The sequence below is a fragment of the Alosa pseudoharengus genome, unplaced genomic scaffold (assembly GCF_046254945.1).
Source record: "Alosa pseudoharengus isolate Yale_2024_CS ecotype anadromous, Long Island Sound unplaced genomic scaffold, YU_APseudo_1.1 YU_APseudo_1.1_scf_8, whole genome shotgun sequence".
NCBI lineage: Eukaryota > Metazoa > Chordata > Actinopteri > Clupeiformes > Clupeidae > Alosa > Alosa pseudoharengus.
Window position 1 is genome coordinate 11,822,079 of NW_027468870.1, and position 16,383 is coordinate 11,838,461.

Below are 16,383 nucleotides of genomic sequence, written 5' to 3' on the forward strand. Positions count from 1 at the left end.
CGCACGCTCAGTGGAGTTAGCGCGCAACCGGGGTAACGGAAAAACCAGACGGGGCTAGGCAACGCATCTTTATTCACTGGGAATGCATTCGGTTCACAACGTTGGCGCAGCCATCTCCAAACATAAAGAAACAAAAAACAAATGGATGAGTTGTTTCAATCCTAACCAAGCCTATATTCAGCGCGACACTATACATTGGATGCATTTTAATATAAAGCAGGTAAGTTTACCTTCTGTGATTCTTTGGTAATGGGGAACTGAGAAGGCGTGAGAATCTATTAGAATTGTCATGCTTTATGAGTAGCCTATACATAGTTGCCAATACGTTTGCTGATAGAAAATAGAACTTCAATTTATGTTTGTTTTATTGAAATTGAATTGAAAATAATTCCGAGTCTTGTACAAATAAAATGAAATGAGGAAATGCCACTTGCCATTTCGTTAATTATCAGAGGAGTTTCTAATTGTAAAGTGAATTGTGTAGATGGAAATGATGAAAAAAAGGATTGCAATGGGCTATAAATGGGTGGAGACACTGGGTATCTTAACGATGACATACTGATTTGGCTGGTGATTGTTGTGCTTGGCAGCGTCATCCTTGTCCGAGGACGATTGTATGGTGCTCTAGTTCCTCTTGGATTATCTGGGCGTTTACGTAACGTTGTTTCGTAGAAAATGATGTAGTTGCTTTTAATGTGCGGCTTACCACTTGAAACAGGGCTTTCATCCCATAGTTCGTCAATCCGTCAGGAAAGCATGTCCTTAATTCAGGATGAATTTGCCTTTCGATTTGCATTAGAGCTCAATCTGTTTGCAAACCTTTTGGAGAGGGGGATGTTAAAGTATAGGCAATTCGGGTAAGCTTGGCAGTAGGCTGGACTCTTGCATGCATCAAAAGAGGACAACGGGGATCAGGTGTCGACTCAAGAACTCGTCTAATTAGTAATGCAAGATAATGATACGCCTGTTGCACAACTTTTAGAGCATGTACGTGCTTTTCATCCCTCTGGACTTGAACCTGCATGCTTACTTTTACCAATAGTTGCATTATTGTGAAATACTGTATAACACCATATGAGGAAACTGTGGGAATACATTGGAATGCAGACTGATCTCATGTGACATATGAAGCTTGTGCTACTGTGCAATATAACACTGCTCTTGTGTCATATAAACTCTGTGTGTTGTTCATGAAAGGTTACATAAGGCATAGTGCAAAGATAAAACAGCTAATGCCTGCAGCTATTGTCTCATTGCCAACAGGTCTGACCCTACAGTTGCAGTTATGGGAGTGAAGGTTTTACAGTGCTTTCCCTTCTACCGCCACGGTAAAGGCCGCGGCAAAGGAAGACTTTGTCCACCCTCAGCAGGTAAGATGTCCTCCATCTTTTAAAGAGGTTTCACTGGACAATAGTGGACTAATCAGTTTAGTTGGAATAAATAGCCTAACATTTGAGTAAATTTGATTATTACTGTACCTCCTGTTATTTTGTTCTTTTTGTGTGTTTGCTTCGTTGTGATTGATTCTCATCTTCCTTTTCATTTTCTGCTCTCCTTCTCTTTCCTAACCCTCTCCATCCCCTCCTCCCCTCTGCTCTCCTCTCCCTTTCACTCCTCTCCTCTCCTCCTTCTTGACCTCCTTTCAGTACCCTCTGGGGAGGTGAAGCCGGAGTTCTCCTCCTCCTCCTGGGCGTGTGACAGTGAGGGAGGTGGCAGTGGTAGCGTGCGCCGGGTCTACCTCTCCCAGAAGGCCCGGATCAGCTACCGGCACCAGATGGACAACGTGATAGACGCCACCTACTAGCCCGACTCCCTGCCCGCCTCCCACCCACCCAGCAGCCTTCAGCACAGCCGTGCCCAGCGAGTCGTCCGTGCCCTGACCTTCCCAGTGGCCCCTCGGTGACATGGCCCCACTCTTTTTTCCGTGACGGCGGTATATCTGATGGGGCTTGCTTTTTTGCACTCCTTATGATCGGAACTGTCCAGAGGATCAGGAATAGTGTAATTGTGTTCTAGCTGTGATTTGGGGCAGAAAAAACTCCAGTGTTTCTTGCTCCCCTAGAGATAAATAGAGATAAAAGTATGTTAGAACTGTAGAGAGCTTCAAAATGTGAAGGTGACGTTGTTGATGGTGCTTTGGGTATGTCATGTGGATATGGAGATTTCAAGTAAAAAGAAAGGACGTAAGTGCAAAATAAGCAGGAAGTGTGTTTACAAAAATTAGCCTGAAGTGCATTTTAGTGTCTCTTTAGTGCATTTTGTCCATTGTCTCCTGTCTTTCTTGTCCTGTGTCTCTGTGAAGGTATCTAGTGGAGTTATATGTATTTATTCATGTGTGCTTGTGAGTGTGTGTGTGTGTGTGTGTGTGTGTGTGTGTGCGCGCGTGTGAATGTGTGTGTGTGTGTGAGTGCATATGTGCGCAAATGCTTGTTTATGTAACTTACTTACTATGTGTGAGTTAAGTTTCATTGTAAGCTAATCAGTCCCAATAATTGTGTCTACTGTGTTCTAGAATTGTGTCTACTGTGTTCTAGAATTGTGTCTACTGTGTTCTAGAATTGTGTCTACTGTGTTCTAGAATGGCTATTTGTTTGCTGGATGTTCTTTTTTTATAAATAAAATTGTGACTAAAACATTGATATCTTGCAATGTCAAAACTGATTCTGTTGAATCTATTAAATTTTAAAGAACTGAAACCATCACCCTTGTGTCCTACTTAGCCTTTTTGTTGACTTGTCTTTTTGAGGCAAGCATAAGTGACTTTGACAGAAATAGCCATATTAATAACACATTTTCTCTCTAGTATTCATTTTAGAATCTGGAGCCCCACACAGATACTTATTGAATGTCATGGGTGAAGGGTTTTACTTTCCAGGTCCGTAAATGTGTAGTTCTCTGCATAGCCCTTGGCAAATATAAGAAAAAACAATAAAAACTCAATGAAAACTTGTCTAGTTACATATTAACGTACACAGGCGGTACCAGGCACCATCAAAAACAGAGAACGCATTGACTATGTGAAGTATTACGAAACAGACTTTGACTGACTGACCATATGAAGAGTTTGGAAAAGTGATAATGAATTTTCCTAAATATTTAAGTAATTTCAGTAGAACTGTAATTGGTTATTGTTATTGAATTCATGTTCACTCAATCAAAACAACAGAACTGCAATTTGATTGATATTACCTGAAATACAAAATGAAATAGCCTGACTTTTGTCATGTTTTTAAAAATGGAGATATGGCGTTTTGGAACCAAACTCTTCATATGTGAATTGCCGGTTTTCTGGATTTTGGGGGACAGGGGCACCCTAACCTATTTAGATTTCATTATGAATTGCTCTAAGCCTTGATTGTCTATTTAGAAAACATGTCTGATTATGATCAATACAGTACCCTCCAGATTATCGGCACCTTCGGTAAAGTTGACTAAAAATAGGTATAAAAAATTATCTTTCGCCGATTTATTGTAATCTCACAATGAAAACAATGAGGAAAAATGGGGAAGGGAAGCACATTTATTCTGAGAAAAAGGAAGTTGTAAGTCAGGGAATAAAAACTAGGTACTTTGTTGAAAATTACAATAATTAAAATGTTCTACTCAACTTGAAATGTGACAAACATGCTTGGAACCCATGATTATCTTGCCCCCACGCACAGTATGGAGGATGGTATAGGATAGGGTCACCAAGTCCCGCAGAAAATCTTCAAAAGTGACCTCACTGCTAATAGATTGTTCAGAGGGCATGCCAGGTAAAAGCCTTTCCAGTCATTAATTACAAATGTAAATGGCAGGAGCTACTGAATGGTACAGTGACTTTGTTTGGAAGTGTGGTCTATTGTCAGATTAAATGAAAATTGCGCTCTTTGGCAAGAAACACTTTAGGTGGGTTTGGCGTACATAGACTATACTGAAAAGGACCCCATGCCTAATGAGAATTATGGTGGAGGGGCTGTGATATTGTGGGGCTGTTTTTATTCCCAAAGGCCTTTGCATGATATCAAACTGAACATTTTCAGAGGAAATCTGTCAATCTCTGCCAAGACACTAAAAGTGTCATGATTGGATCATTCATCAGGCCAATGAACCAAAACAAACATCCAGATCAAAACAAAAATGGTTTACTGAACACAAAATCAAGCTTCGGCCATTGCCATCTCAGTCCCCTGATCTAAACTCCAAAGACGAATGGTCTTAAATCCCTTGCTTTGTATTCTCCAATTTCATGGGGTGCCATAGGAGAAGCTGTTTTATTGTCAAAGGGAAGCCTTAGAAGACATTACAAGCACGGGTGCCAATCATTGTGAGTGACATATTTTTTTCTTTATGAGATTTTCCTTTTTCTCAAAATAAATTGGCTTTCCCTCAAGGTTGGAGTTTTGGACTAAAAGGTTGGACTGAAATAAGATTACATAAAATGCCTTACTGATCTTCTCTGCCTCTATAAAAGCATAATTGATGTTTTTGTACAGTTCTATTTTTATATACTATAAACTGCCCCACTCCATCTCGAAAGCCCTGTTGAAATGAATATCGAAGCAGTTTCAGATTTGTACCATATGATGGCACTATTTCCCCATGTATCAGTGACAGAAACTGAAGAGAAAAGTGAATTCCTAAATGCATGTCTTCAACATGCAACATGACAGTCTGAAAGCTCAACTTTCAGCAGACTCAGTTATATCTGACATTTGACTATTCTCACTGTAGGTTGACTCATCCACATGTAAATGCTGAACTGAATCAAACCTTTGAATCTATCACTATAAGGAAAAACAATAAAGCTAAATTAATTAGAATTCACCCCCCAACACAAACACACACTTATTTTTTTGTTGCGGCAAAGACATTAGCTATACTTTGACATATAGTTCTTAGAGGCTCCTTTTACAATAGACTTATGGGAAAAGACAGAAAAGAACCTGAGGACCTTTCTGGTAGACAGGATGTTACATAACATGACGGATAATGGCCTGGGTTGTCATGGCACTGAAAGGCAAAGCTTGGAGCCATAGAAGATGAGGATCTTGATTACTGTAACAGGCTGTCACCTAGCACGTAGAGACCATGACGACACTGTAATCTACAACTCACGACTATAGCAAAACACAGAGACTATTATATAACATTTTCAAATGTAGCAGTCTGATGATGTATTGAAAAGACACATTCGATGTATTTCAAAGACACATGAATGTTTACTCAGGTTGTCCTTCACAGCTTGATTATGATAGTATGACACATGAAATGTCAAAGTGTATTGCTTGTTGGTAAATGTACACAATAGAACATTCCATAACCTAAAAAGGCAAGCTATTCCTGGCAAAGACAACAGATTCTTCAAGCAGACTGGAAATGTCTTTGTCCCAGTTGTTTTTCAAAAGAGAAAATCTCAGACTGCAGATTGTGTTATATAAAAGTTATTTTTTATTCAAAGACATCATCATAATTTACACAGAAATATAATATGCGACATGTCTGCGTGTATAAAACTTGAAGTAAAAAATATAGTCTCACTATGTGAAGTTATAAAGCTGTTGCTTTGTACTGTGAGCACCTCGTAAAAAAGTGAGGATCGATACCTCAGCTGCAAGTTAAGAATTTTGGCATTTTCACACTTCATCTGTATTTTTCATTATTGTACTTTTGTTTTTCTAATACCAGTCCTGTTATGATAAAATGAGAGTGTGCATCTCTGACTTCATTTTCTTCAATGTATGATCAGTTTTCCATACCCCAGCCTGCTTCAGTCAAAACACACCTGCTTGTGTTGTCTCAGGGTTGGTGAGCTGTGTTGGGCCTGTCGGAGGGCTTGTGACGCGTTAGCATGGCTGCTTGCTGATGTTGGTCAGGATCTTGTGGTGAGGAGCCTTGTAGGCGGCAGTGAAGCTGCCCGGTGCCAGGGTACCGCGCCCCTCCTCATCCACCTGGCCCATCAGGATGTAGCTGCCACCTGAAAGAACACAACAATATGGATTATGGAGTGTGGGAGGGAGGGAGGGAGGGAGGGAGTTAGTGAGTAAGTGAGTGAGGGAGGGAGAGAGGGAGTAAGTGAGTTAGTGAGTAAGTGAGTTAGTGAGGGAGGGAGGGAGGGAGAGAGAGAGGGAGTAAGTGAGTTAGTGAGTAAGTGAGTTAGTGAGGGAGGGAGGGAGGGAGAGAAAGAGGGAGTAAGTGAGTTAGTGAGTAAGTGAGTGAGGGAGGAAGGGAGAGAGTGAAGGAGTAAGTGAGTTAGTGAGTAAGTGAGTGAGTGAGTGACGGAGGTAGAGAATGAGTAAGTGAGTTATTGAGTAAGTGAGTGAGTGAGGGAGGGAGGGAGAAAGGAAGGGATTGGGTGAGTGTGTGATAATAAATATCCAATTAATTTTCTATTCATATTTTATTCATTTTCTTTTCTGAACAATCAATAATTGAATCAGTGCAATTGAATTTGTCGCATATTCAAACATGAATATATCAAGGAATAACATCTTGACCCCTGTATATGAAAAAAAAAATGTAGATATGTCAGTACCTCTGCGTAGCACGGGGCATTTCTGGCAAACTGAGACCATTTTGATGGACATGTCCACTCCAGCCTGGGTGATTGTCAGCCGGCCAGCCTTGTAGGCCTTGATGAGGGACGCGGTGATCTGAACCCCACCACCAGGCTTGGGCGTAATTGCTGTCAGTCTAGCAGTGATCGCTGTCAATGAGAACAGAGGGAGATGATGCAGAGTAACCCATACAATAAGTCAGTATAAAGCTGAATCAGTTTGATCTGAATATCATTTTTCTAAGAAATCTGTAAGTTTCATACTGTTATTTTCCCCTACAGACCTTTTTCCTGCAGAGAGCATTGCTTATTTTTGATGCTGAGTCTGCTGAGCACTCACAGCCCATCCAGTCTTGCAAATAGGAACTTACCAAATTCACTGGCACAGTAGCTGGCCTTGATGGGTTCATCTCTTTTGCATGGCTGTGCACACAGTGGGTTAATGGGAGCTGGAAAATGGCACATTCACATTTTTCACATATTTGCAACATGCAGAACAAATGCTTGGTTGTTTTTATTTTTAAAAAAAATGCTCTCTCTCTCTTTCTCTCACTCTCTCTCGGCACTCACACTTGCTCTCTCACAGTTTCACTTATCTCTCTTTTACTTACTCAGTCATTCTCTCACACTTTCACTCCCTCCCTCCCTCCCTCTCTCCCTCCCTCCCTCACCTCTGGTTCTTGTTGGTTTGCCATTCTCAGGTTTGGTCACAGGTCTGCGCTGTGGCTTCACCGGCCTGACTGGCCTGACTGGTTTGGGCTTAGGGGTAGGCCGCACCGTCGTGGTGGTCGTGGTGGGTTTCTCCGTGGGCTTCCTAGGTACCGATTTCTCGGGTTTGACGGGTCGGTCGGTTCTGACCACAGGTACGCGGGGCTGAGACACCACACGGGGTCCGGTTACGACATCAGCCCCTGTGGTGGGCGGCTTGGAGCCGAGGGGGATACTGCGGTAGGTGGCCATGAAGCCGTCGGAGGTGACGCTTGTGTCGGACACAAACTGCACCAGCAGGACATTACCATTACTCACTATCTCCCTGCAGAGGACAGAGAGAGAGAGAGAGAGAGAGAGAGAGAGAGAGAGAGAGAGAGAGAAGGAGGCAGTTGCATGGAGCTCTATGATCTGTGAATGGAAGATAGTTGGGAATGCATAGAACATGCAAGAAGCTAGACATAATTACACTATAACTCAGTTCCATTGAGGAATACTGAGCAACACACACACACACACACACACACATACACACACACACACACACATACACACACATGCACAAACACACAAAAACACATGTCCACACATGAGTGCACAATCTGCACATACTTGGGGGGCACCTCTCCACAGTATCTGCCAATGCGTCGGGAGTCCTCCCTCTCTCCTCCATTGTAAAGTGCCACATAGTCAAAGCGACAGTAAGTGTCTCCCTCAATGGTGAACTTCTCAAAGTTCACCTCAACAGCCTGCAGACGAAAGAAAACAAAGTCAGTTCTTATATTGCTGGACCTCACAATTCTAACGGGTTGTGATGGAGATATAGTCCACTGTACAGAATTTAGTCATGTGAATGTATAGGTATGGGTATGAATGCTTATAAGAAAGACTAACCATGTTAGGCTCCACAGTGATGAGCCAGGAGCAGGTGACCCCAGGTGGGTAGTGCTTCTCTGGCCAGTTGGGGGTTTGGAGTGACCCCTGAGACTTGGTGTATTTCCCCCCGCAAAGCTGATCTAAAAGTAGCACATACATTTACAAGGTTCATTCATAACTATACCTGATGCAACATGCGGTAAAGCTAAATGTCAACTGTTTTATCTCTATATGGGCTCCCTGGGGTGAGACAATTTAATGGTGTCGATTGGCTGTAGTTCCACTGGGGAATAGGGGAGATCAGCCATTTTTTACATTCTTCAGCATTCTAATGTGTCAAAGAGATTTTGTTTTGTAACCTTCACACCAAACATATGACAGACATACACAGATATGCTCTCTACCAAAAAGTTGGTCTTCTGGCACAACGTAATCCATATGTGGGGTAAAATAACCCTAGGTGTGGGGTAAGTTGGTCCAAAACAAAGATTTCAGGTAAAACATTTTTATTTCTTCTTAAAACAATAATGTAATGTCTGCTACAAACACCAACATTTAACTGAGAATTTGCTAAATAGATTCAACTGAATTTGCCGAGATAGATAGGAGTGAGTGAGCCTGTAACATTTTCTGTCACCTGTTTACCTTTGAATTCACCCATTGAATTGACTTACTGTAAATAAGTCTGATTCATTTGCTGCCTAGTCTCTTTAGCTCTTAGTAACACTAAGGAACATATAGAATGAGGTCACAAAATCAAGGCACATTTTCTGTCACCTGTTTACCTTTGAATTCACCCATTGAATTGACTTACTGTAAATAAGTCTGATTCATTTGCTGCCTAGTCTCTTTAGCTCTTAGTAACACTAAGGAACATATAGAATGAGGTCACAAAATCAAGGCAAGCTTTAAAATCTTACAGATGCAATACAAGTACTAGTTAGCTGGCTCAAGTTACCCTATAGCCCCGGTGGCTCATCTTACCCCACAACCATTTTGAAAGAAAATACTTCTCACCACAAGGTAACATTCATGATTTTGTTTAGCCCTCACATCATAGCTAGGGCACCAATTGAGTTGTAATACATCTGAATGTTTTTCTATTCGCATTTTCTCTAAATCACCCTAACTCTGGACATGAATGGAATCCACTTGGAGAGCAAAAAATCATATTTTTTCACATATATATATTTTTTTTTTTTACCACATTTGCAATGTGCTGTGCCTTTTGCAATGATTCCTTCTTCCTTAAAATGTTGTCACATGATAACATGTGTTTACGGTTTCCTAGAAAAAAGGGGGGGCTCATCTTACCCCTATGCTCAACTTACCCCGTTCTCCCAACTATCAGCTGAGCAACAGGAGCACATGTCCAACAGTTCATTTCTGTTACATAATGCCTTGATGTCCTTACCTACTAGTGTGCTGTTGTGACGCTGTTGCCTACAGTGGCTGAATCTCTTTTTGTGACACATCGTGACTACTCAAATACCAAACATTTAACACAGTCCAGTAAGTAGGCTATAGTTCACCAGTTAGAGTTTCTCTGTTATGGCTTTAGGGCTATCTGCTGAAGTGCATGTACATACTAACACGGAGAACTTCATTTAAAGACCTTACCATCAGCATGGGGTTTTCCTGCCTGAAAGTAGCCCAGGAATCCCCTCCCCCCGGTCCCAGAGTCAGACACCATGTCCAGCATCATGGTATTGGAAGTGGACATGAGTGTCCCAGGCCGGAACGTTCCGCAGAAGCGCCCAAGCTTCTCTACCATGTTGGAGTGGCCGTTGTAGACGTCCAGGTAGTCATAGCGACAGAGGGAGTCTGCCTCCAGGTCGAAGATCCTAAAGCTGAGAATGACCACGTTCCCTTCCGGGACCTGAAGGAGAGAGAGGGAAGGGAAAGAGGAGAAGAAATGAGTGAGTGAGTGAGTGAGTGAGTGAGTGAAAGAGTTTTTCAGTGAGTGAATGAATGAGTGAGGGAATGACTTTGTAAATGTGCATATGAAGGATTGAGTTTGGGTTAGTGGAAATATGAATTTGAATGAACTGTAAAAACAAGTTGGTGTGTTAAAAATTCATGAACATGATACGTTCACATGTCACTGGTACACAGCAGAAGAGTGTGTGGATGAGGCAAGACTGGGGAGTGTACATTAGAGAATAAGGAAGTTAAGAGTAATTGCATTGCATGAGTGTGCGTGATGCAGGAAGGAGAACTCACAGTGATGTACCAGGTGCATTTGCTGTCGTGTTTATAGAAGGCTGGGAAGCCCTCACTGCCCACAAAGCCAGTGTCTCCATCCAGGGTCCCCCCACAGTGGAACACGGGCCTGGGGGACGGCAGAGAAACACAGTCACATGCTACCCCCTCCAGCCAACCAAGGGTTAAGGAATGAGAACAGACAGAGCGAATGACTGCCAAATATTTATTGTGTGCTCTCTCTCTCTCTCTCTCTCTCTCTCACTCTCTCTCTCACTCACTCTCTCTCTCACTCTCTCTCTCTGTCTCTCTCACACACACTCACGCAGGCACGCACACACACACACACACACACACACACACACACACACACACACACACACACATACACACACACACACCCACACACACACACACACACACACACACACACACATACACACACACACACACACACACACACACACACATGCACACTAATACACAGACAGACCATGACAGTGAGCCATGACTCATTGTTTGCATGCCTCATCTCTCTCCAGTTCAGCGGGCTGCTCCATCTCAGTGCCCTTCCCTGTGTGTGTGTGTGTGGGGGGGGGGTACAAGAACTGGGGGGGCTGGTGTGGGGAGAGCAGACAGGAGACTGGACCCAGAGGGGGTATGACATTCCACTAACACCATCCACCCCCATCAATGTCTCATCCTCTCTCTCTCTATCTCTCTCTCTCTCTCTCTCTCTCTCTCTCTCTCTCTCTCTCTCTCTCTCTGTCTCTCTGTCTTTCTTTCTCTCTCTCTCTCTCTCTCTTTCTCTCTCTCCATCCTCCACCATCAATGAATCTTTCTGTCTTTCTGTCTCTCGTATTACTTCAAATATATGTAATTCAAAGTAAATGTGCATGTGCCACAGATTACAAATGTAACATCTGCAATAGCAAAATAACTGTCTTTCTCTTTGCATTCCTACTGGTTCTCAACTCAACCTTTCCATCAGCTGGCTTTCACATTCATGTCTGTTTAAATACTTGATCCAAACTCCCCATCCAAAATAACTCACAGTGCTGTAGCCTAAATATTACTACGCCGCCTTCAAGGATAAAAAGTTGTTCACTGGCAAATGATCTGTCGACGTTCTGGACAGTGTTCTGAGAAAGACTGGTGCCAGACATAGTTTTATAGCAGTCGCGTTACACAAAAGCTGCAAAACAACCATGTGAAGTTGTAAATGAGTGCGTTTCCTGTGTCTTTTGTGTAATGAAACGACTATCTACATTGACAGTAATTTTCAAACTAGACAGCCGAGGTCATTCGCCAACGGTTACTGAGTCAGCACACGAAATCACCTCTGGCCGTCAGGAGTAGAAAGTTCCAGAAAGTTCCGGAAAATTCCAGAAACACAACCATTGCCTCAATTGCTGAATGCTGGGAAATTAAGCACTTCCAAGGAATGTCCTAACTCTCCTGTAAAGCAGATTGTATGGCCAAGCACCCCGTGCTTCTGGAGGCGTCAACAGAGCCTTGTGAGCCAAGCCGACCTGAGTCAACCCTGAGCTACAGCTCGGCTGACTCTGACGCCACCACCAGCCCCAATCCAAACATCTGCAACAGGGCTGCCTGCCGCCATGGATCTCTAATTACTAACCATCTGAGGCGACCCAAATTATGGGAGCGGGGGATGAGGCAAACACTGTCCTTCATGCTACTCCATGCACATGGGTGTGAAAGGACAGTGAGAATGTGGACAGGGTTATTGTTGTTGGGTTTTTTTTAAGGCCAGTAGTAAACGTGTGAAACTGATAGTTGTAAACATCAAAAACACGCTGGAGATTTCACCTGTGCGGTGGGTGGGACGGGTGCCTAATGCGTGGCTTAGTTCCAAAGTAAAAATGGAAAATGTTACAGTCCAAATCCTAATTCTGTTAAATCCTCATAACAGACGTCTGGATCCCCATGGCCCACTTCTGCCCACCTGTGACCAAGTCCAGTATAAACAAGAAATTGCCACACACCCCATCACAGTGCCACTGTAGAGAAGAGTAACAAATCCCCCACCTCCCCTCACCCCAACTCATGCAATCCATTTCTCCTCCTCACCTGGAGTAGTTGTTGGTGGACTGTCCCTGTGTCCACCCGAGGGTCAGAGACAGGCAGACGAGCCCCATGGTCCACATGCATCCCATGCTCTCCATACTGACCAGCTCACACACAGCGAAGAGAGAGAGAGAGAGAGAGAGAAAAAGAGGCGACCCAGATGAGAAGAGAAAAGAGGTGGAATGAAGCAGTGGATGGGGTGGGTGGGTTGGTGGAGAAGGGGACGGGGGTAAGCGGCAGTGAAAGAGAGAACCAAAGAGAGCTTTCCAGAGGCACGTATGAGGGAGGGAATAAAAATCATGCAGGGGGGGCATTGTGAGGGGGGAGGGGCGATCTTAATTAGAAACAGATGCTGTCGCCATGTTAACTTTGGCCGCTAGTAATCCACCCCCCCCCCCCCCATCATCCAAAGAAAAGTGCACAAAAAGAGAAAACAAAAAGAATACACATGCATAAGGCTTGGACTGCAAATGTGTGTGTGCGTGTCTGTCTGTCTGTCTGTCTGTCTGTCTGTGTCTGTGTCTGTGTGTTCCAGGGGCTGATGATATACAGACAGCCTGCTCCCGACATGCAAGGCAGCAGTTCTGTTAAGCCATTGTCTCTTCCCAGAAAACACAAGAATGTCAAGAGAGATCTTCCTTTCTTTCCCCTTTAAGTTTTACTGCCCTTGTGGATGTGCTGGGTCTTCATGGTGGAATGCATGGGAACAGTTAACCACTATTGGCTCCTGTGCTACTGCTACGTCCAACCAAACTACATAAACCACAATTCTTTTTAACATTAATTAGCCTCACCTCATCATCTCACCTCCTCTCATTGCATCAATAGTCTGTTTTCACAGTGGCACAGAGAGTTTATTTTCACATGCACATTTTGGGTTGAAGGTATCAGATGTCCGCCTACAGGTCACACAAACAGAGCTAACCACTAGGTGCGCAGTAGGAAGTCCACCCCAGAACGCATAGGTCATCACTTCAAGGTCACCCTGCAGGGGGGTCTATTAACATTCCAAAACGTAAGACTATAATTTTCACCAATCGTTCCAGAACAATAACAGTATTTGTTATTCCAGCTAGCAAGGCAGTCCACTGGGAAGCGTTCCTGGAAAGATTGGATGCATCCACCTCCAGAGACATTCAAGAGATTCAAAGCAGAGTTGGCGTAGACTGTTAGGCAGAGGGTTATAAACATGGTGATTTACAATAAACAGACATTGCACCATTTGATCGGAGTTTGGGGGTCGTCTGATAGCTGCACCTTTGGCCTTAGAGTTGCGATTCATTGTTGCCCAAACATCTCCTTCCTCGGGACCAGCTATTTGCTGTCATGGTTGGAGGAGTTTTGTCTATCCTGCGGAGGCAGAAGTGGATGATTCCCTACCGAGAGGGAGCGGGTCATTCCGCCTTCATGGTGTCTCTGCTGCTGTGACGGCCAACCCCTCTGGCCCAGCTCTCTGGGGCCCGTTTTGAGTTGGGAGGGTAGTGTGTGTGTGTGTGTGTGTGTGTGTGTGTGTGTGTGTGTGTGTGTGTTTGTGTGTGTGTGTGTGTGTGTGTGTTTGTGTGTGTGTGTGTGTGTGTGTGTGTGTGTGTGAGGAAGGGGAGAGTTTGCTGTTACACATCGCAGATAATATGCAACAGTGGTCTGGTGGGAGCACAGGACCCACAGAAGTCCTGCCAAGATGGGCCCTGGAGTTGTGTTATCACACGGGCCGGGCGGTTTGTGTGCTCACGGCCCAGGATGGAATTACACCCTAGCGGATTTGCGGTTACCTATTCCATTATCCAGCAGGAATTCCCTTTATTTGTTCTTTTTCAGTACATAAACCATGATAGAGCCTGGTCAGGTCCAGAGACATTTTGGCTGACCAGTGAGTAGGTTGACCTACATGGCTGCTTACTGGCACTCTAATGAATGCCAGCCAGCCAGCCCACGCAAGGAAGTTTTGAAATTCTGTCCATTTTAGATGAACCCAAATTGTTGTTAACATTCATTCACCAGGGTAACAGTACATCCTGAAGGGTTTCTCACACACTGAGAGACTAGGTTGAGAAATAAGTGAAGCAGTAGTGAAAGAAAGAAAGAAAGAAAGAAAGAAAGAAAGAAAGAAAGAACAGAGACAGACAGAACAAGAGTGTGGTAGTGAGATGGAGGGGAGCGGGCGGGGGGGGGGAGTGATGCAGAACAGATTTTTCTTCACTCATGGCCGTGTGATTGTGGGAGAGAAAGTGTTTATAGTAATGAATTCATCGTTGTGGAGGACTGTTGTGTTGATTTTTCTTAACACACTTCCTGTGTGAGTGACATCTCTCGACTACGGGAGTCTGCAGATAAGAGGAGCTGGAATGCTGTGACGTGGGAAGTCGGCTGGGGGGAAAAGTGTGTATGTGTGGGAGGGTTAGGTGTGTGTATGCGTTATTAGTGTGTGTGTGTGTGTGTGTGTGTGTGTGTGTGTGTGAATATGGTGGGGGGTAACAATGACCCAAACACCTGGCTGTGGTCCAAGGGTGTCGACTCAAGACTGGCCTGTAGAGCAATCCATCAACACGAGCCAGCACGCAGTAATGGGTTTGGGGGAGGGCTGAGGCTGAGACCAGGGGGCATGTGAACGGCTGGAGACTAAGCCAGGGCCTGGGGAAAGGCCACTGGAAATTTACTGAGACGCTGGGGGTGGGGGGGTCCAATGTCTACAGGAAACAGAAAATACAGTATGACGACCAGAGTCGTAAATCTCCATTTCTCTGTCATATCTCTACATTAAAAAGCATCTGGAGTCCATGAATGGACATGTATTAAAAGAATAAACCATATGTTAAACATGGAGGATAACAGTTTTTCTGGTGAAGGAACGGACAAGCAAAATATGTGCAAAACAAGCTCAAGCTGCATATTTGCATTTGCGGTCTAGCCGTGCTGTCCTCACTCATTGTGGTTTGCAGATAACAAAAGTTGGCCGTGTTGTTTGTTTACACTACCTCGCTGAGTCCACAGGGTTTCCATATTGACCTCTTCTCTCGAACACCTCAACCCAAATAAGAGTGGGCTCTGGGGCATCGGCCCGGCTCCTGCCCAGAGTTGGCATGGGTGTGGCGGATCGGTGCCGGATCAGGGCCATATCAGGGCCAGAGCCTGCTTTCACCTGGACACCAGCCAACATGGATGATGAGATGATATTCATATACTCCATCACAAGGACTGACGGCTGAGCAGGAGCTTGTGTCCTCCGCTGATTCATGTTTAATTTGGTGAGGGGAAACAGCTGGGCAAACAGGCATAGTGACACAAGTAATATGTGGGTGGTGTAGGTGATGGATGGTTTGGGTGATGGGAGGGGGGAACGCATGGAGGTGACTCACTGCACTTCAACAGGTAAATCTATTGTTCCTGAAATGTTTGTTTTTACTGTGGACATATTTTCTGGCTAAGGACATTGGGAATAAAATATGTAGCTTTGCTAAAACAACAAATATAATAGTGGCCTTGGAATTTTACACAGTACTGTATGTGTACAGTATTCATCACAACCATCATGTCTCTGCAAGCAGATATAGTAAAGTTGTTGGTACAGGTTTACCAAAGCAAGATGTCATAGGAAACGATCCGAAATCTCTTTAGAATCTAGATGATGTATAGCCTACACATACACATAGAAGACATGAGACAGCAGAAGAGAATTGGACAAAGAGAAAACGGCAGAGACAGAAACATACTACGCTATGACCCTGCTGTGGTGGGTTTTGTTTCAGTACTGTTGGGACTGCATGGGGGGAGAGACAGAAACATACTACGCTATGACCCTGCTGTGGTGGGTTTTGTTTCAGTACTGTTGGGACTGCATGGGGGGAGAGACAGAAACATACTAGGCTATGACCCTGCTGTGGTGGGTTTTGTTTCAGTACTGTTGGGACTGCATGGGGGGAGAGACAGAAACATACTAGGCTATGACCCTGCTGTGGTGGGTTTTATGTTTCAGTGGG

The 16,383-nt window shown here is 44.1% G+C and overlaps 2 protein-coding genes across 5 annotated transcripts in view; one reads left to right on the forward strand and one right to left on the reverse strand.

Moving 5' to 3' along the window:
- The window catches only part of LOC143111733 (uncharacterized), a 3,446-nt gene extending 750 nt beyond the window's left edge, over positions 1 to 2,696 (forward strand). The window contains exons 1-3 of one of the 4 annotated variants that reach the window (XM_076273990.1): positions 69 to 220; positions 1,264 to 1,370; positions 1,647 to 2,696. In XM_076273990.1, coding sequence (XP_076130105.1) covers positions 1,286 to 1,370; positions 1,647 to 1,804 — 243 coding nt within the window. In that variant the 5' untranslated portion in view covers positions 69 to 220; positions 1,264 to 1,285 and the 3' untranslated portion in view covers positions 1,805 to 2,696. Of the gene's footprint in view, positions 1 to 68; positions 221 to 716; positions 858 to 906; positions 988 to 1,263; positions 1,371 to 1,646 lie in introns of those variants that run through there. The other 3 variants (XM_076273988.1, XM_076273989.1, XM_076273991.1) reach the window with 3 other exon arrangements.
- A 2,711-nt stretch (positions 2,697 to 5,407) lies between these two features.
- pcolcea (procollagen C-endopeptidase enhancer a) lies at positions 5,408 to 12,619 on the reverse strand. Its single transcript, XM_076274142.1, has 9 exons — positions 12,413 to 12,619; positions 10,343 to 10,451; positions 9,740 to 9,998; positions 8,138 to 8,259; positions 7,856 to 7,992; positions 7,207 to 7,568; positions 6,907 to 6,984; positions 6,515 to 6,685; positions 5,408 to 5,956 (listed from the first exon to the last, which is right to left on the reverse strand). The coding sequence occupies exons 1-9, from the start codon at positions 12,505 to 12,507 to the stop codon at positions 5,826 to 5,828; spliced, it is 1,464 nt and encodes a 487-aa protein (XP_076130257.1). The 5' UTR covers positions 12,508 to 12,619; the 3' UTR covers positions 5,408 to 5,825.
- Positions 12,620 to 16,383: the final 3,764 nt, after the last annotated feature.

What these genes read in the sequence shown, in the direction of transcription:
- pcolcea (XM_076274142.1), bottom strand. Translation starts at nt 12,507, where the DNA reads ATGGAGAGCATGGGATGCATGTGGACCATGGGGCTCGTCTGCCTGTCT. An exon ending in CAAACCAACAAGAACCAGAG is followed by an intron (nt 6,985 to 7,206) that starts GTGAGGGAGGGA and finishes GCCATTTTCCAG; the next exon opens with CTCCCATTAACCCACTGTGT. An exon ending in ATGCCCCGTGCTACGCAGAG is followed by an intron (nt 5,957 to 6,514) that starts GTACTGACATAT and finishes GTGTTCTTTCAG; the next exon opens with GTGGCAGCTACATCCTGATG.